Below are 20,378 nucleotides of genomic sequence, written 5' to 3'. Positions count from 1 at the left end.
CCCACACTCGTCTTTTCACCAATCAGCGTTCAGTGTCAAAGCGCTGTTGTTCGTATGAGGATCCGGGCTTATTGCACTAGTACCCGTATTCATAGTCAGGCCTTATATTTAAGACTTCCTTAAATTTATCTTCAGATACTCTACGAATTATTTCATTGGCTACTGAGCATCTAAAGATAAATTTAAGGAAGCCTTAAATACAAGATCTGACTATGAAGGCATAGTGCAGTTTTCTTCTAAAGCATGGCGCTAGTGTTGCACCAGTTTTTCCAGTGGAAAAACGCTAATTGCATGATCATCGATATACTGCATCATTCATGGTTAACTAATCGAATAATTGTGGAAAAAGATTAAACCGTGTGACCACGTGTTGTGATTGTATGATTAATATTATTTCATCACATTCAATAGATCATATATAAATAATTATTTAAGAAGATATGCAGTAAATAAAATTCCGTCAACATATGTACATAGGATTAAAAATTTTGCAATCATGACGAAAAGTAAACGAATTAACGATAATGGTTGGAAACCTGTAACGTTAGACGGTGCCTTATTGTCTAACGATATAGAAGGATTAATTGGAATAGAGGAATTGATGGATTACAACTTAGAGCGGAGCAATAAAAAAGGCAAAATTATAACAACAAAAGTAAAATCTACTAAGGAAAAGAAAGTGAGTATTTATTTTTTAACATCTTAAAACTTTTATTTAAATTACTATCCTTTTATTATAGCCAGTGTCAAAGCGCAAATGTCCGAAAGAATGGGAAGAGACTGATATCAACATTGAGCCTTCTACAAAGAAATCAAAGATAAAGAAAGCTGAAGTAAAACGCCTAAAGATAAAGAATGAGAAAATAAAGCCAGCAAATTTTAAAATTACTGATCAACAAATTAATTCTGACAGTGACAGTGATTTGTACTGTGATATAGACAGTAACAAAAATTTGGCCAAGATTAATGCTGAAGCATGGCGCTCTATGGGTGTTCCTACTGCTGTAATAAAAGCTTTAGCTGATCAGAATTTTTATTCTCCTACCATGATACAAGCACGGACATTACCAGCTGCTATATTAGGTCGCAGAGATATATTAGGTGCTGCTGAAACTGGTAGCGGCAAGACATTAGCATTTGGAATTCCAATTATAAAAGGTATTTTGGATTTGAAGAACCAGAATAAAGATCAAAATAGTCCTGAAAAAGATACTGAAGGTAATTTTTTTGTTTACAGTAATTTTTTTCTATGAATTAAGTTTTTTAATAAAATTATGTATTGCTAAAGTTATAATCAATCTTTTGAACATAAATATATTACAGATAATCATTTTTTAGAATCTGATTCAGAAAATATAGTTTTATCGGAATTTGAGAATTGCGTGAATATTGTGAATGATAAAAAACTTGATGATTGTCATAATGCTCCAACCAAACCCTTGTATGCCCTGATCTTAACACCAACTCGTGAATTAGCAATTCAAATAAAAAATCATCTTACTCAGGCAGCGAAATATACAGATGTTAAGGTAAGATTATTTTTTTCAAAGTCTACAGACTTGTTACATATGATTCTAAAGTTATCATATCATTAGATAGCTGTTGTCCTTGGAGGTATGGCAGCAGTGAAACAAGAAAGGATATTAAACAAGGGACCTGAAATTGTCATTGCTACACCTGGAAGACTATGGGAATTAATTCAAGAAGGCAACTCTCATCTAAATAAAATCGATTCTATCAGGTAATTTAAGGGTCTAATAATGAATCCATTATCTATTCCAAGATATATTATTATAGAAAGTATATCATACAATTTAGATATTTAGCTATTGATGAGACAGATAGAATGATGGAAAAGGGTCATTTTCAAGAATTACATGAGCTACTGGAAAAAATGAATGCAAATCCAGCGAAAATGCAGAAACGACAGACATTTGTTTTTTCGGCTACATTGACTATGGTACACGATCTCCCGGATTACCTTGATAAAAAAAAGAAGCGTTATGCCAGGAGTAAAATATGTAAACTCACTTCCGATCAAAAATTGCAAAAAATTATACAGTTATTAAAAATAAAAAATCCTAAAGTCGTTGATCTGACAAAAGAATCAGGTATATATATGCATATTAATTATCTGTTAGTCAAAATAAACTGTTGATGCCAATTATAATTATTCAATCTATATATATTATCAGGTATTGTCGATAACTTAACGGAATGTCGAATAGCATGCACAATTGACCACAAGGATTATTACCTTTATTACTTTTTAAAAAGACATGATGGAAGAACGTTAGTATTTTGTAACAGCATTGGATGCGTGAAAAGATTGGCCACTCTTTTCAATATACTTGAATGCAAGCCTTTACCTCTGCACGCCAATATGCAGCAACGGCAACGCTTAAAAAATCTCGAAAGGTAGGAAGTACGATATGTTATTTTATTTTGAATGACACTTTAAAATATCTATCTTGGATTTATTTTTGTAACATAAATGTTACAATAAAAAAGATATTTCAAAATATATATAAATTTACACTGAAAATATTATTTAAGCAATAAGCCTTCCATTTCATTATTCAGTTGTATATTCACATTCGCAGTCTTAAGGCATTTTATATATTTCAAAGTGATCATTCTGTGCATTTAATATTTCTTATGATATTTATATTTATTGATACGAAACCTTATAGATTTCAAGCTGATGAGAATGGACTATTAATAGCTACAGACGTAGCTGCGCGAGGTTTAGATATACCTAATATAGAGCATGTGATACATTACCAGGTTCCTAGGACAGCTGAGGTGAATGTCTAAGATGTTATCACAAATGTTAAGAGCCTTTTTCACTTCTGGTTAAATTTATCGACAATCAGTTCACAAAAGTGCTAATAGCAATTTAATGTATCAGAACGTCTCCTTTTTCTTCCTTTTCTAAGATAAACTGTGTTTAGTTCTCATGTTGGCAGTTATGATGATTGAGTCAACCATTGATTAGCGTTAATCAAAATTTGTGAAAAAAATCCTAACTAAACGCATTAAAATATTAATTACATAATCAATTTAACAATTATTTTACAGAATTATGTACATAGGAGCGGTAGAACGGCAAGAGCACAAAAGGAAGGTATCACGGTTTTAATGATGGAACCTTCTGAAAAACAGAATTATACCAAATTATGCAAAACTCTCGGACGCAGTATGTTAAAGTTATAGTATTGTTTCAATAATTCAATGATTAATTAGAAATATAATATGGATATGTTTTTATAGCGCATGATTTGCCTATATTTCCGGTGGTTGATAGGATACTAATCACCATAAAAGAAAGAGTGAACGTCGCTCGTGATATCGATAAGCTAGAATTGAAATGTCGTCGGCAGAACAATCAGAAAAATTGGTTACAAAAAGCAGTGGAGGACATGGAAATGATTTTAGACGAGGAGGATGATGAGTAAGAGAAATAAACAAACTTTTTTTTCAGTTTCTGTAGCGTAAATTATCTATCATTTTTATTTCAGTGAATCGTCGACGGAATCAGAAGAAGCGGCAGCGTTGAGACGGCAATTAAAGGCAAAAAAAAATCAGTTGCGATCTTTATTATCAAAGCCAGTATTCCCGAAAGGATTCTCGGGAAAATATCTTGATGATAATTTGAACATAGATGTAACTCAGGATGCACAAAAGGCTATCGAAGTAATGAAAAAAGTGATAGAAAATAATACTGATAAAAGTAAAGATAGCAATGCCACATCTCAGAAAAGACAACATACACAAAAGTTAAGACCTAAAAAATTAAAAAGACATAAAATATAAATTTTTTTCAAATAGAGTCGATGTTTTTCTTTTTAAGATCGCTCTATTTTCATGTGACAACAATCGAATTTAACAAAAATTAGATAAATTTTATTTTAACGCAAGTTACACTTACATTTGTAATTAATTTGAACAAATCGTTCTAAGAAACATTTCTAAAACGCTTTCTTATCTCAATTGTTAGTACATTAATAATATGGCAAAGATATGTACAGAAGATTTCTGTATTTTTCTACAAAAATACTTATACAGATTTTCTTAATATATTCTCTTACACAATATGATACATCTCGAAACAACGGATAGAAAGTTGATCGCTCGCGCGATGAACACAGCCGGTTTGCCTACATTTTAGAAATTTTCATACATCGCTGTCTCGAGTTACAATGAAATCTTTTTTCGACTTACATTCATAAGCATAATACATGTATTTTGTACGGTATCCTAATTTTAAAATATAGTGTTATAGATCACTTCATCCTCTGTACTGATGATTGAGTCAATCTGCTCGCTTGTCACCATTGAATTCATATATCTGTCGTTGCCAATCACATTGTGCGCTCCTAAGGACGAGTCGTTGCCTTGCACGACGATCCTGATTCTTGCCATCACGTGACTACCTGGACATTTCTGCGCCTGGTTCACCGTCGCTGTATCGCAGATTTCAGCATAGATTTCCTCGGTTTTATTGTTACTGGTCTTGACTAACTTTGGAAGTGGTGGCAGCGGTGTCAGACTGTCCTTCACGCGAGAATAGTTAGGTTGTAGCTCGACGCATGGTATCTCCAATACGCTGGTTGACACGGATCTCTGTACTGGCTGCTTGGCGTTTTGATTCTGGCGGGTCTGATGAGAGGTAGTTTCCGGCTCCAGACTGGAGTAACGCTCCTGAGATCTCATGGCTATTTCTGGCCTCACTGCGAACGTGAAGGAGGCTGACTTCTTTGCAGGATTGCGATTTCTGTTACCCTGCGTGAGTTTCGAGATCCTCTCCAGAATACCGTTTCCGTTGCTCTGTTTTGTCTGTTGATTCCGCTCCTTGACAGAGTTTCGCTTTAGGTGCTCCAGTCCGTCCTTCAAACTCTGTAAAATCGGCTTGGTCTCCGGTTTCGGCTTGATCTTCTTCAAATGCATCTCCTTCAAACTTTCGATGGTCGACGGATGCAGTTTCGTAGGAGCTACTCGCGGTTCCGTTGCACGATCTCCGACCGTTCGACTAAAATAAGAAGCATTAGTTCATTCCCTGTAGAATTACTGTAGTATTTTTTTATTATGGTGTACAAATTAATTCGGTACCTTTTTTCATAATTACTCATAATTAAGTTTTCAAAGTTACTCATACAATAACAAGTACAGATTTAATATTCAAATCTCCATTGTTTTCGATGACTTTATACCATCTTTCAACGAATTCCCTTGCGAAAGAAACTTGGTGGTTTTGACTCGATAAAATCGAATTAATTTGTACATCTAATAGATAGATTCTGTTATAACGCGCGCGCGAACTAACGATTGAGATTTTTCATGATACATTAACACCCGTATTCATAGGCAGGCCTTACATTTACAGTTTCCTTAAATTTATCTTCAGATACTTTACGAATTATTTCATTGGCTACTGAGCATCTAAAGATGAAGAAATTTAAGGAAGCCTTAAGTACAAGATCTGACTACGAATACGGGCATAAGGCTCCTGACTACTCCCAGCCAGCGACACAGAATCAGATGGCTGCCTAGTGAAACCGGTAGCTACACACACAAGCACGAGCGTATGTACATGTGCTTTCGGCATGCCGAAAGCGAGCACATGTACATGAGCTCGTGCTTGCGCGTTGAGACGCCATGTTACACTAAGAAATGGTAAAAAATATATCAATTTTCAAATTTTTGATTGTTCTCGGCATAGATTTCACTTCCCAGACACGTACTAATGCGTGTACTTTAATCCTGGAAAAGTATTTTCGAATCGGTGAAAGAGGAAAAAAGTATTTGTTATACAAAAATTAGATGTATTTAGTGGGTAAAACTGGATGTCTTTAGCATTCCCTTAAACGTTAAATAAAAGCTTTTTGAAAAATCTCAAATGCATACATGGAAAACTATCATTTTACTGCTAATGTATATTTCTATCGATATAAATTAATCTTAATTTTACTTTACTTTTTGTCTTTTTCTAATTCTTAAAACTTAGAAAAAAATATTAAAAAGGTAAGTTAAATCGAGATTAAAGTTAATCTAAACTGATAGAAATAGACATATGAAAAGTGATTACTTACAATTTTTTTCAGTTTATTTTCTTTCTTTTACGTAACGGTTATCTTTAACAAAGAATTTTTTTCGATATAACAGTCTTAAAATATTTATTATAAATTTTAGAAGAACGATTATTATGAATTTTATTATAATCGAAACAAGAATTAATTTTCTTTTAAAGAATATTGTAAAATTTTATTTAAAAAAAAACGATTTTATATAACAAATCGAATTTGTTTTAATAATCTTCATTGAAGTAATAAACTTATTAAGATTCAGAATATAGTTTGAATAAATTTGCTGTTGTAATGAATTTATGATGAAATTGTATAAATTTGCAGACATGTAAACTTTTGAAATATTTAAAACAAATCATTATTATTTGAATACAATATGTATTTTTCTAAGTGCATAGAAAAATATAAAACAAAATTTTATTTAATCTCAATGAACAACAAATAACGTTATTTAACTTTTATTTGCGATTTGCGTAATGAAAATTATTTTACTAAAGAATAATTTTTTTTTTTAAATTCGATTAATGACTTTACCTGCAAGCTGACAGTAATCGTTGCATTTTCGGGGAAGCTAACAATCTCGCCTCCGAAGGATAACCCAATCGAGCTCTTCGTACTCTCGGCGCTCCGTTACCGGACACGACTAATTCAAGCATTTCCGGATTATGCACCGGTCTCTCGGGAACAACGCAGCCCAATACTATTGGACCACGCGTCGATGTCTCCAATTGCATTAGACCGCCATATTCTTTTGGCAACGGCACTGGTAGCGGTCCCGCTATTAATCGCACCTGAAGATTTATTTAATCGATAATTATAAACAAAGGGAAGATATAAAATATAACGTAAAATATATAAAATAATATGCAGGATGGGTTTACTTAAATTGAAATTCTTAAATATTTCACTTATTTTTGATGATACGAAAAAATGTTTCTTCAATATTAATCCTCAGAAATGTATAACATTATAAGCGCGGCTCACTCTGAGAGGCAACTGTCTCTTGGCGAGATGATGAACTTTGTAGAGCACCGCGTCGCTTCCGGTGTCGTTTCCGCCCTGACAGATCGCATAGAATTCGCCCCTGGTCGATAATGAGGCAAACACCTCTCGTCCGTGAAGGTCGATGCATTGCGCGTACTGGTCTTTTTCGGGGCACCCGCCAGAAATGCTAAAGGAGACCGAGCTACACCGTCTCGTATCCTGGAAGACCGCTACAAGCCGCAATATCTCGCCAGCTCTGATCGTCGTCTTCGTATAATGAGCCCGCAGATTTCCATTCTCTGAAAGATGCGAGTATAAAACTTGACGAGCGCAAATTACAGCCGTGACACTATTTGCGTGTGCTAAGTACGTCGTAATCGATGCAACGACGGTCCGTCTTCTCCGATTAAATTACACGCGGTTATCCCGTTAACGACGCGTTGAATCTCAAAGAAAGCCCGGCATAATTGATTTTAACAGTCGTGTCCTAAAAGCATCTTTAACGGTAATAATTGGTATTAAAAGGCGACGAAGAAGTTCTTTTCATATCCGACATTTTCGCGACCTAACATTAGAGCCATAGGCTGATCATCATCCGCGCTGGCTGTTATACTCCTGTTTTTGTCGATCTTCCCGTTTTAACGAAGTCTCAGTTTTATCGCACGGCAGTTTACATCCTATTAGTGTGTGTCATCGGTCTATTATTAGCCAATTTACGTCACCTTGATGTCTGACCGCCGCGTCGCGCCGTCTGGCAGAAAAAGGAACTTCTTCTTTTATCTTTTTGCGATTTTAACAAGATTGCAAAGAAGCTAATGGCTAACATTTGTATGGACGTATATAAATGGAGTTGTTATCCGCATAAATTTAGTTAAAACATAATTGTTTCAGCGGCTCGGCGTCTCTCGAGTGTCTGTTAAAGTTTTATTCATTTGTTTAGAAGTCTATACAACTTTCTACTTCCTTGTTGTCTATTAGAGGGATCAATCCCCCGTAACAAAAAACGTCATAGTTGCATCACAACTATCACAGTTGTGTCATGATGACGTACGTGCGAATGTCCGCTTTATCACAAATGTGATGTCACAGCAATGTCATGATGATGTATGAATGTCTTTGTGTGTGTGTAACATGTGTTATTTTATTATGATAATCTCACAGTGACATCATATTTTCTTCCCGACCATTATCGTGACTCTATTGTGACGTGGAATGTGACTCTAATTTGCTATAGGGGGATGTGTTTAAATTGTAAAGAGCGGCAATTCGCATGATCGTAAAAGAGGTAACTTCTGGCTATTTCCGAACGTGTGTTCCTGCGCGAAACAAACAAGAGGAGAGAAAGAATGAAGAGAGACAGAGAGAAAGACAGCACTTTCTACGCTGCATCGATATTCCTATATATCTAGGTCAAGAACGTCGCACCGTTTGACATTTCGCGAGCAATCGCGAGCGCGCGACACCTTCCAACTTCTTTTGCCCACATATATGTACTTACCCATTTTCGAATGCGTCAACGTGTAGGCTCTCAGGGGAGTCGCCAACAGAAAAGCAGGCACTCCCGTTTTCACCAAGGAGTCCACTCTTCGGTAGACGCGAGCGCTGCCCGTCGTGTTATTGCCAGATATCACAGAAAACCATCCTGAAAAGAGTTAGGATCGTTAAATGTCATTGTAAAGGACTGTGCAATAAAGATAGTATATCTCTTCGACTTCAATGCCAATTTGACATGATTATTAATGAGCAGAATAAATGTCGTGGAACTTTCCTTTACGGAGCTGTACAGCACTAACAGGCTAATACATGAGAGCACTTTTTATTAGTTAAAGAGACATTGGTAACTCAATCCCTCGAATTAAATAATATTTTGTTCTTTTTAACTTTCATATACGAGTATGTCAAAATGTAAATCAATCTATTTCTGCGGTTGCTTATAGTTTGCTTATAAGTTAGTTTCGCAGTAAACAACGTCCATATCAACGTATGCACTTACAATTAGTAAATAATAAATTAAATTTGAGTAAAATTGTTAAGTTAAATTAATTACAGATTTTTAAAGATACTTATTAGCATCGTTAAAATATTAATATTAAAAAAACAGAAAAATAAAGGGCATACACCACGAACGCAAGATATCGTTAGCGAGTAGTTATATTTGATTACAGAAAATTTATAATCGAATTACAACAATTAAATATTACATAAATTATGTATAAATATTTATATTTATATTATATATTAATATTAATGTTACATTAATATTATACAATAATATTACATAAATTATGTAATATTTAATAGTAGTGTATGCCCTTTATTTTTCTGTTTTTAAATTTTAATCACGTATTGACAATTATTGTTTATTAATATTAAATTACTTATCAGTTAAATTGTGATATTACCATATTACTACTCCAGCTTCGGTTTAGAACTATGTTTTAAACTCGACAAATAATTGGCGAATAGTTTGTTTGAACTGGAAACTGTAAATTCAAAAGATATTACTAAGCGAAGAATTTGTTTTAATTAAATATAGCGTTTCCCACTCATGTATGTTAAATTGTTTAATTAAATTAATAACTGTATGACATAATGACTATAATAAGAGTGTGGTGTGTAGAGGCGACTTAAAAATGATAAAAAATACTTAACTTAAATTGTGTATATAATTTGATATTATAAATTTAGTAGTGAATGATAAACCCAAATAATTCTTTACCAAACAAAAATGCTTTTTATTACATAATATTTTGAATAATAAAATATAAAGAACAATTTATTATCTAATATTTTAATTATACATGTATATTTTAATACTTACAAAGTATATATTATATATATTTTGTAACGAATATGTATTTTGTACGAAATATAATGAAATTTTCATATATCCTATTTTAGTTATAAAAAATTCTGCATATTCATGCAATGTGTCCGTTTGTAATAATAGATAATGGCTATTGCAGCAATATAGATCATTATCATACAAAGTTTAAGACAGACATAGAGAAAAGAATCTGCAACTCGTTTCTTCTCTGATGGAAGATTCAAGGCTGAATTTTTGTTAATCGTAGCGAGAACGATCAGGACCGGCCGGCATCTGTAATACGTGCGTGTGTGTGTGGCCTCAGGGTGGGTTAAAAAATGTATCTATTATATTTGGCAAGAAGGAACTACGTTTATAAAGTTCCAACCAGCTCGTAAAGAAGCCAAATTGCGAACAGGCGATTTCAAGCGCGCGGCTGCAGCGGAGACACGGTAGCCAAGTAATGGTCGGTCGACTTGATCGAAGGTCAGCGGGTTCTTTTTCTTGTCGCTAATTGATTTAAGAATGCCGCCCTGATACGAGCGCACGTACTCGAATCCTGGCCCTTAAGGCCCGCGTTGGAATGCCATCCAGGCTGTTTCAGACTGCCTGAGTTCGTCTTCGAAGAAAGCAAATAATGTTAGCTCGATTTTTTAGCTTTTAGTTTCCACAGGAATTGGAAGGTTGTGAAATAAATTAAATTTAAGGGGATCCTAAAGCCGCGTATTACCGACTAAATCATAAAAATTTTTGTATAACAATTATTTTTTTCCTCTTTTACACATTTGAAAATCCTTTTCCAGAATTAAAGTATTGTACGCATTAATACATGTCTGTGAGATGGAGTTTATGCTGTAAACGATAAAAAATTTTTCTTAAGATTTCAATTTCAAAATTTTTTGCCGTTCTCGGCATAAACTCCACCTCATAGCCAGGATTCGAGGATGTATTAATGCGTAAATTCTGCGTACGTATTTCGAGTACGTATTAATGCGTTTAATCCGGAAAACGATTTTTTTCTAATCTGTAAAAGAGGAAAAAAATAATTGTTATACAAAGATATATTACGATTAGTCAGTAATACAGACGGCTTTAGGATCCCCTTAAGAAAAACATTATAAAACTACTGCAGATAATTGTGTAAAAGCTATTACATAAAAAAGTTATTTAATTATTTGAATTATTTAAAATAGAATTTTCACTGGTTCAGGGTCTAAGATTTAAACATCTATTGTCAATGGAAACCAAAAAAAAAGTTATTTCGATTTTTTAGAACTTTTCAAAAAAATTAAAAAATTGTTAAATAAATCGAATTTAATGAAAACAGGTCATTATATAAAAGCAAGTAATTATAATATATATGAAAAGATTGTTTTTGACATGAAATATGATTTTTAGAAATAAAATTTTTAGAATAAAAAAGTTTTATTTTCATCAACTACATTCTTGTACTTTATACTTTTAACTATTTTTCAAATCAAATGAAAAAAACTTCGAAGATGAGATTCAGCGGGTCTCGTGGAAAGAGAGAAGGCGGTTTCCCTTGGGAAAGTTTTTCCGTTTGCAGTCCGTGCGCATTAATTAGTGTTCGAGGTTAACTGATGGAATAATCTAGGGGCCGGCGGGATTCCCAGTTTTTGTTTGTTCTAGATCAACAACCTGGAGACCCAGGCACGTGCAATTAGACGGATGATATTGGATCTCCTCATTGCGCTCTTGAGAATGCCTCAAAGGGAGGTAATAAGGGAGATTTCCTCGCTCGTGTCCCTCGACAGAAGGACGGCTTCTGGATTCGAGGATGGGAGCGTGTAATCCGGAAAAGAAACATTGCGAAGGCGTGCGCTTGCAGTTGCAGTTGCACAAGTCACTTCACGTGCGGCCTTCCTTCACTTTCCATTTCTAGCTCACGCATCCGACATAGGTGGTATACGGCCACGCGAGTGAGCGCGTTCAGACCGTAATTATAGAGATTCCGCCGCATCCGCTGCGAAAAATCTACGGAAAAGTTCAGGCATTCACAGACCGCACGTCAAGAGCGGTTTCCTAATGCGCCGCGCGACCGCGTCTCGCATTGTCTTGCGTAATTGCGAGATCGCGCGCCTAACGATTCGCGTAATGAAGCGCACGTTTTCTCTCGAAGCCTTATCCGGGCAACCTATTTTTCCGACAATCAGCTGGCGATGTTATCATGCTGGAGAAGGATATGGTTGAAATATAAAAACACATAATGTAATAAATAACTATACGCAGTGAAAATTTACACAAAGTCTTATTAAATTAGGATATTTCATGCATGATAAGGTTTAAAGACATTGCATTGTTGCGTAGAATTTTAGAATTTAATAAAACTTCATTTAATATACAATATCGTTCTTTAGTATTTCAGAAAATTTATTAAAAGAATAATTATTCATATTAACGGTTTAATTTCAAAGATCAGGGGCACACCTGTTTATTCTTGGGCTCATTCTGATTAAATAAAAAAATAACATACGGCCTCTCTCTCTCTCTCACACACACACACGCACACACACAAAGATTCATATCCTTGAAATATATACAAAGTTTCATTAAAATAATCTGAGTGGTTTTGTGTCGAAGTTTTTAGAAAAATCATTTTTTTCTTCAACTTTAACATCTTGTACGTTTGTGAAATTAAGCATTTGGATCTGTGCTTATATGACGTTTTCCTTTTGATTTTAAAACACATCAAGAATCACTCCTTAAACTCTTCTTTCAGAATACTTAAGGATCACTCTGTATATGTAACGGGACTATATATCCTGAAGACAAATGTACAACCATAACATTTAATAGAGTTCATTAATTTTTTCCTTTAACTCCCTGCACGCTTAGAGAACATACACGCTTTGCTGAATAAACACGAGACGATAGCGAGCGATCGCTCTGCGAGTGAATCAGCGAGCTAAATGTTTCTGAAAATCCGTTTTATCCCGTCGTTTTTAACGCATCACTGTTGCAACGCACGTGTTTACGGTCCAGAGTCTACTCATGCCATAACTCCATAAATGCTGGCCCGTTACCGAACGGAACACGTTGTAAACCTATTCACGGCACGTGTTAGAATTTAATGCTCGGGCGTTGCTTTGGATAGACTCCATCGAGATACCGTGTTCCCGGAATCTCAGATATGCATCAGTGCCGAGGCTCAATATCTTAGCAACGAAGATACATTTGAATTCTGTGCTAAACAAAAATTCCACTGAAATCTGCATTTATCTACACTGTTAAAAATATCATGAAATTTAATGTGCTTTTAAGTTACACAAGCTGAATTTCCTTTCGTAACGTTACATTAAGCCCTAGAGTATGAAACTCATGGGTACAATGTACCCTATGCGATTTTTTACATTGCCGTAACTCTTTTATAATATAATTTGAAGACCCGGATTGAGGCTGAAAAAGAACTTTAACCGTCCATAGATACGATAAGCCTGCAAAGGTATTTTTTTTTTGCGATATTCTCGATGTGAGAATGCATGAAAATTCAAAGAGAGTACTTGGAATCCACATATGATTAGCTTGAAAGTTTTCGGCGTTCTGGGTATCCCTTTATTTTTTATTAAATATACTTTTACTAAGTTTCGAATAGTATAAAAGTGAGAAGACGAAAATGTAGAACTAAAAAGGCTTATATTTCAATGTAATACATAGTAGAAAATTTTAAAATTAAAAATAAAATTTTTTTTATCAAAGAATAAATTTAAATATATAATATTTTAAATTATTAAAAAAATATGTGCAATGCAGAAAGATCGCTTACATGTTTTACAATGACTTTGAAAATAATATTTTTTTTACAAAAAAAATATGAATGAATTATTTAAAAGTCTAACAGAAAAAAGTCGCTCTCTTGTTTTGTGTGCTTTGTTTTTGTTGTGTGTACTTTTTATTATATTACCTTGAAAACTTAAAATATTTTTTATTAAACAATATGCTTAAATAATTAAGAAAATGACTTGTATGATAACAGAAAATGTTGCTTTCGCACTTTGTATTATGCCGCCCTGTTGGTAATAACAAACAAAGAATTTGAAGAGGATTGCAGCAACCGGAGCAAGGAACTGGGCGTTGACCTACGATTCAGGTGTGTTCGTAGGAACTCCGTTAAGCGGTGCAACATGCTCAAGAATTCATCCTAAATCCTGTCCGGCTGCGTAGCATGAAAGGAAAGTCTCCTTTCAATGGAATGGATAATAGGCCTCGCCATTGGTGCACGTGGCTCGGTATCTAAGACGCAGATGTCACGGTGTTTTTGTTTAAACACATCTGTCTCTCCTGGAATTCAGCTCATGAACACATGAGCATGAATATATAATTCAACACGATCAATCTCACAACATTTAATAAACAGACCAGGAGCTATAATTATTTTTTTTTTTCAACTTATCTACAGGATAAAATTATTATATGCAACTTGCCGACACGTATCATTGCAAGCTCTGAATTCCGAGTAGATCTCTCGTTCGTCCCGGACCGCGGATTCTGAATAATTACGGAAGCGCGATTGAATACCAGATTGCACGCGAGATTGGCGACAGCGACGGATATCGAATGGAATCGGGAGTACTTCCGATGCGAGAGATCGCCGGTGATCGGCGTGACGTTCCAGGTAAACATTGTGATATCCAGGTGCGCGATATATTTGTTTAGCCAGAGCATTAAGTAAGGGAGACCCGCAGCCTACATCTCGCGGCTGGAATCTTTATTGTGCATAATTCACGTTACGCCGCGAGAGACCAATCATTCGGGATATAATATTACTCGAACGTGAATCGAACCGTGACAATGGTATACGGTTCCCGGACTATGCTATCGATGATACCCGCTGCGATGTAGCAGAATGCCTGCTATGCCCCATCAATGACGATACATCTTTATGGGATATTTGCTAAAAGCCGATCTTCCAATGGTTAATATTTTCAATACTAGTCTCCTCTAAAATCGTGATAAAACTGCAGCTTGTACAACATTATAACTCATACAGTACAAAAACTTGCAGCAACGTTGCTTAACACATTTGCATGTTACTGCAATATTGCTGAAACGTTGCAGTGTTGCTGAAACGTTGCAGTATTGCTGAAATAAACTGTGTTGTGGGAGTATTCTATTATACAAAGTATCGATACGTTCGATGTCTTTGCAATAATAGAAACGAAAGAAAATGAAAAATCAAAAATAGGAACTATGAAGAGAATTTATCGTCGTGCAAATTCGTGTAAGAGCGGTAGCATCAGTATTAGCGGTATCAATCGGTGATATTGGTAATTGGACTGGCGAACACGGCGATAGAACGCGAGGAAAGCAGAGATCGAGTGCGATTTATTGCTCGGTCGCTTTTACAGATTCTATCATTTTGCAGAAATTAGACGGCCGGCTCGCGCTCGAACAGATTGAATCCTTCCTCGCTTCTGTCTCTCCTTTGTCGTGGGATCAGTTCCGCGCAGCCGGTGCCGGGCCGACACGACGCGTGATACGCCAGAGAGTTAAACCCTGGCACGTAATGACCGTTATTTAAAACCGAGGGAGGCCGCGCGGTCATCGCCAAGGGCGCGTCTGGCCCGCGCAACATTCTTACCTCGTCGTAAGACCTCGTCCGAGAGGTCTGTCCGAGCAAATAACGATATATAGATATCTATGTACGTGTACGTATATATACACACCTCTCGGATAGAGAGAGAGAGAGAGAGAGAGAGAGAGAGAGAGAGAGAGAGAGAGAGAGAGAGAGAGAGAGAGTCGAGACATCTGCGCCGGGTCGGGCAAGTTGGCAGTAAAACCATACGGCCACGCCGGATAAGCCGATCTATACGATCCCTCGGCCCGCAATCACGATCGCGATACTGCGCGCAATTCATTCTCCGCTTCTCTGTCCGGAGAGAAAGAGAGGAGTCATCTTCCCTCGCGCGAATGCGCGAAATCGCATGATCTACCACGACACGCACGAAAGCGATGGTCGATAATTCCCACGTAGTGGAGACGGTACGGGGGATGATTGTGCACACAATTTTTACACTTTTCTCATATCTTATACATACATTGAGAAAAAAATGTTTCGTAGTTTGTGACTGTAATTGCATGATAAAATAATTTTGATTAGGACTTCCATTTTTGTAATTTTCGTATACAGCACGAATGCCACAAATCATCCCGACAATATTACAGCAATACACTAGAGTGACATTGCAAACGTTGCAGCAATGTTGCCGCAAGTTTCTGTGTTGATTATTACCAATAAAATGTTAGTCATATAATAATTGTTCAACATGATGCCGTTAAATTTGCGTAGCACAGGACTTTTTATTATATATAATTGGGATGAGATTGATTAAGAATCATCCCAATTTACTCTCTCTCTCCCTCTCTCTCTCTCTCTCTCTTTCTCTATTGTACATCCATAAATTCTGATATGTGTATGTTACAAAAATTCTGATGACTAACGACGGCGTTATACACGCAATAGAATCTTCGATACTATTGTAATTTGAAAAGAAAAAAAATAATTCTTTGAATTGTGTAATTACACAGAAAGACTGAAATATAAACAACTATATAATTTAATTAATGTAAATCGTACGATCTCCTAAAATTTATTTCAGGAAGCTCTTGAATTACACTTTAGATAGACACGTAGACTTTATTTAAAAATGAGGTTTGATTTTGCCATAAAAAATAATTAGAAAATAGTAAAAAATGCCATTTTTTGCTTAATTCACCTCAATTTATTAAAAATCCTGACATGCCACGCAAATTCTGCCAACGGAATTAGTATGAAAAAAATCTTTAAGATATGTATTATATTGCACTTCAAAAAGAAAAAAAAAGTTTTTATCAAAAAATATAATTATTTCTACATATAAAAATATACAGTTTGCATTGAAAATGACTATTTATAGGAGTAATACTATAATATTATAGCAGTAAGAATTGTAAAAATGGAACTCAACCATAATTATTTTATCTCTCTCAATTGCAATTATATATTACAAATATTATCAAACACTTTTCTTTCAGAACCCTTTTCTCTATATCTTATATATCTTTTTTCTTATATACCTTTTTTCTTTATATATCTTTTTTCTTTATAATGAAATACTATATCTTTAATGTATTGCCTACAAGATGAGAAATATATATCTCGTAAATATTTACGATAAGAAGATATTACATCCTTAACGGAAGGGTTCAGCAAACGCCCTTTTTTGCTTAGCATATAACACGCGAGAGTAAGACGATGTCCCGCTAGAACTGACCGTTTCGCACATCGTGCTATCAGTCACTCGCGTTTAACTTTTTACGACGATCCGCCTTTTCTTCGTCGGCAACGCGAGATCGTTTTACCTTACCTTTTTTTTCGCGGTCGGCAAAGGATCGCAACGGTGCATCGCAATCGTTCTTCGGATTCGCCGCGGGCAAACGACTGACTGTCGAAAGGTAATTCCCTCGCACCGTTACCAAATGAGCGGGTGTACGATTATCTCGTAAACTGCTCCATAAAACTTTAGGGGCTACCGGCACCATCATCCCTCATCGAATGCGTGTTAACGGTGCACGTGCAGAGAAAATAAGAAAATAAAGAGAAAATAAGAAACAAATAGAGAAAAAAAAAAATGAAAGGGAGGAAAAGAAAAGAAGAGGATGAAAGGGCCCTCGTCTCTCACGTGAAAGAGGGAAAGGACGTCGACCTCGACACCGCCGACGCGAGAGCCGCGCACGCTCTCTCGAGGTTTACACGCCTAATAAATTACTGTAAACTGGAGCCCGACCGAAGAGTCGTCGGCCCTCTCTCATCCCAGGATTTGCGCGAATAGCAGTTAAGCTGTGGCCGGTGATTTGTGCGATATCGTCCATCGTCTTTATCAGTCCCTGGAATCGGACGTGCGCCTCTGAATCTTCCCCTAGTAATTTTATCCCGGTTGAGGGTTTAAGTTGTGCACCTCCGACGAGAATTCTGTTTCTCCGAACGGACGAGTCCTCTAATAAACACCCTCTTCTTCTTTGCGCGAAACTAAAGCCGAGAAACTATCGCGACGATGCGATACATGGCCATGATAAAAGTTGCAATTTTTCACTCAATTCCTTGAGCATTAATCTGTCAGATTTCGTTTCTATTGGAATAATTCTAGAATGTCATCGTACGTAAATTTTACATGCAAGTTGAGCGCTAAGCTATTCGGATGTATATCAATTGCACACAAGCCAATCACAGCGCTAGAAAAAAAGAAAATAAAAAAAGACTTCCAGCGCAGAATTCGTTGTAATGGGAAATTGTAACAGTATGCAGGTAAACCATTCTCCAAACTATTCAGTGATTATTAAGAACTTCAACCTATGCTAAAAAGTAAGATAAGCGAGGACAAACTTTTAAAAATTTAGTCTATTATATATTAATTTGGATCTCCTGTCAGTATCATAACACAGAACGTGATAAATGATTTTAATTTTTACCAGTTCTTTTACGCAGTTTAATTTAAGCAGTTTTGTGTTATTATATAGTTTATTGATAAGAGCACTATAAAGAGATTGAATTGCATACTTCATATTATATAAAAATTGAATTTCACAGTGTTCTTATTTTTTCTTTTATTTTATTAGTTAATAATTAAATTATTTGTGTTTATTATATGAAGGTTTAGGTTTAGATTATAAATATTTTATCATTAAAAATGTGAAATGTATGAAAATCTTGTGTTACATTAATTAAGAGTGTCTATTTCTTTGTACATAAAATTTACTCATATAGCAATATGTATATATATATATATATAATTTATTATAGCTTACTAAAATTTAATACTAGCTAATTTATTACTAAAAGACGGCAATTAATTACTTATTTGGAGTTTATGAAGGAATTAAAGGAGATATGGGGTAACCTAAAAACTTTTTACTCAATTTCATTGGACATCATTTGTAATTGCAGCCATACTTGTCTCAAGAATTGATATCCTTACAGAAATGTAATACTGAAAGACAGTAATTACTTATTTTTATTTCATTTCATTAAATGGCAATACAGTCCAAATCGGATCCGGGCATATTCTAGGAGTTTCGAAACAAAAATTTTTCCGGAATTAGGTTGTTATTTAATGTCTAATCCCCAATCTGGGGAATCGATGTATATAGTATGTACAAGTATATCAAATTTACAGTTTTTTTTATATCCGCTTCGATCGGCGATGGCAAATATACTCTCGGTGGTTTATCATTACATTCGAGAGGTGACGATCAAATTAAATTTTTATGCCCTGAGGAATCATCACCCTGGATCATCGACATACAAAGCAGCCGCGCTATGTTCTGTGCCACGATCATCACAATTACTTATTTAAAATACTGGCCTTAAAGAAATCTAATACTGGCAAATTTAATACTGAAAGACAGTAATTAATTATTTATTTTAAATATTAAAAGCACTCTTGTTCAATGCTTTTAATATTTAAAATACGCAAAGCATCCGACGGCTAAAACCTCTTAAATATCGTTCAAAGTCATGTCCCGATTAACATTTGTTAGGATATATATATATCGATCCTTACAGATATATTGTATATATCTGTAAGGATCGATAGTATTTAAGGATAATAATGGCTGCAATTGCGAATGATGTCCGACGATTAAGGAAAAACTTTTAAAATCACTTGATAACTTTGATTAAAAAAACATAGGACTCCGTACCACGTTCCTTATCCATTTTCGAAATGGCTCCCTTTCATTTTTCACGAGAGTTATTCAATTCCATCGCGAACACGTTAGTTGTGTACGGAGAAAATACTCACAATCAGTACATTTTTTCACTCGGTCGGGTAAGCTGATTACGAAGATGTACAGTGGGCACACGCCTCTAATACATCAAGCTGCAACCGATGATTTTCTCTCCGTCGAAAGCCAGGCTTCGGACTCTTTTTATCCAGCCTCTCTGCCGCGGAAAATTACAAGCGATACGATGCAGACGCACACAGACTCACGATGTGTGTTTGATCTGCGTGACTACTAACTATCCTGGACATGTTAAAGTCTCCGTTATTAAAATAAAAAGTATCGACGACCGTCGACGGCAATCGAATTTCAATTTACTACGTAGATGACACTTACATTACAGCATGTTTTTCTTTCATCCAACGATGAAAAGTCAAAATTCGATCGTCCATTAAAGTCGCCTTGTCACGATATTATATTACAGCGATATGGAAAACCGTGCACAACGCTAGAAGAAAGTGTATGACGAAATTTCCATCGCGATCTCGTTAACTTTACGGATAATTGTCGCATCGGACGGGAGTCCGAACGGTTGGATTACGTCACGGCGTGACGCGTCGACGAAATCGCAGTGTGACTTCGCGCGGCAATCCGGATCGGTGATTGGCGCTTAACGGCGCAGCCGCGCCGATGATCGCGCATTTCAAGCACGTGCGCCTCGCTGGACAAATGGGATTAAGCCAGATGACGAAAGTGTCCGGCAAGTAACGCCGAGTGCCGCGTGC

The 20,378-nt window shown here is 35.6% G+C and overlaps 2 protein-coding genes across 3 annotated transcripts in view; one reads left to right on the top strand and one right to left on the bottom strand.

Annotated features, from left to right (window-relative positions):
* Positions 1-448: 448 nt before the first annotated feature.
* LOC108750332 (ATP-dependent RNA helicase DDX24) lies at positions 449-3,872 on the top strand. 2 transcript variants are annotated; one of them, XM_018489721.1, is made up of 10 exons: positions 449-679; positions 741-1,218; positions 1,339-1,529; positions 1,596-1,741; positions 1,819-2,111; positions 2,196-2,418; positions 2,694-2,805; positions 3,082-3,199; positions 3,274-3,454; positions 3,522-3,872. In XM_018489721.1, exons 1-10 carry the CDS (start codon positions 497-499, stop codon positions 3,814-3,816), a joined length of 2,220 nt encoding a protein of 739 aa, XP_018345223.1. In that variant the 5' UTR covers positions 449-496; the 3' UTR covers positions 3,817-3,872. The 2 variants fall into 2 exon arrangements, with proteins under 2 accessions (XP_018345223.1, XP_018345222.1); XM_018489720.1 differs by having other exon boundaries at positions 1,324-1,529.
* Positions 3,873-3,953: 81 nt separating this feature from the next.
* LOC108750348 overlaps positions 3,954-20,378 on the bottom strand; it is a 23,329-nt gene continuing 6,904 nt past the window's right edge. The window contains exons 3-6 of the mRNA XM_018489741.1: positions 8,569-8,712; positions 7,071-7,369; positions 6,621-6,877; positions 3,954-5,032 (exon numbers count right to left, since the gene is read on the bottom strand). Coding sequence (XP_018345243.1) covers positions 4,267-5,032; positions 6,621-6,877; positions 7,071-7,369; positions 8,569-8,712 — 1,466 coding nt within the window. The 3' untranslated portion in view covers positions 3,954-4,266. The remainder of the gene's footprint in view (positions 5,033-6,620; positions 6,878-7,070; positions 7,370-8,568; positions 8,713-20,378) is intronic.

This window comes from Trachymyrmex septentrionalis, unplaced genomic scaffold (assembly GCF_001594115.1).
Source record: "Trachymyrmex septentrionalis isolate Tsep2-gDNA-1 unplaced genomic scaffold, Tsep1.0 scaffold36, whole genome shotgun sequence".
In the NCBI taxonomy this organism is placed as follows: domain Eukaryota; kingdom Metazoa; phylum Arthropoda; class Insecta; order Hymenoptera; family Formicidae; genus Trachymyrmex; species Trachymyrmex septentrionalis.
The sequence above is the reverse complement of the archived record's forward strand: the minus strand, read 5'-3'. Positions and strand labels throughout refer to the sequence as shown.

Coding starts and splice junctions, on each gene's coding strand:
- LOC108750332 (XM_018489720.1), top strand. CDS start 497: ATGACGAAAAGTAAACGAATTAACGATAATGGTTGGAAACCTGTAACG. Junction 2,112..2,195: donor TGATCTGACAAAAGAATCAG/GTATATATATGC, acceptor ATATATTATCAG/GTATTGTCGATAACTTAACG. Junction 2,806..3,081: donor AGGTTCCTAGGACAGCTGAG/GTGAATGTCTAA, acceptor ATTATTTTACAG/AATTATGTACATAGGAGCGG.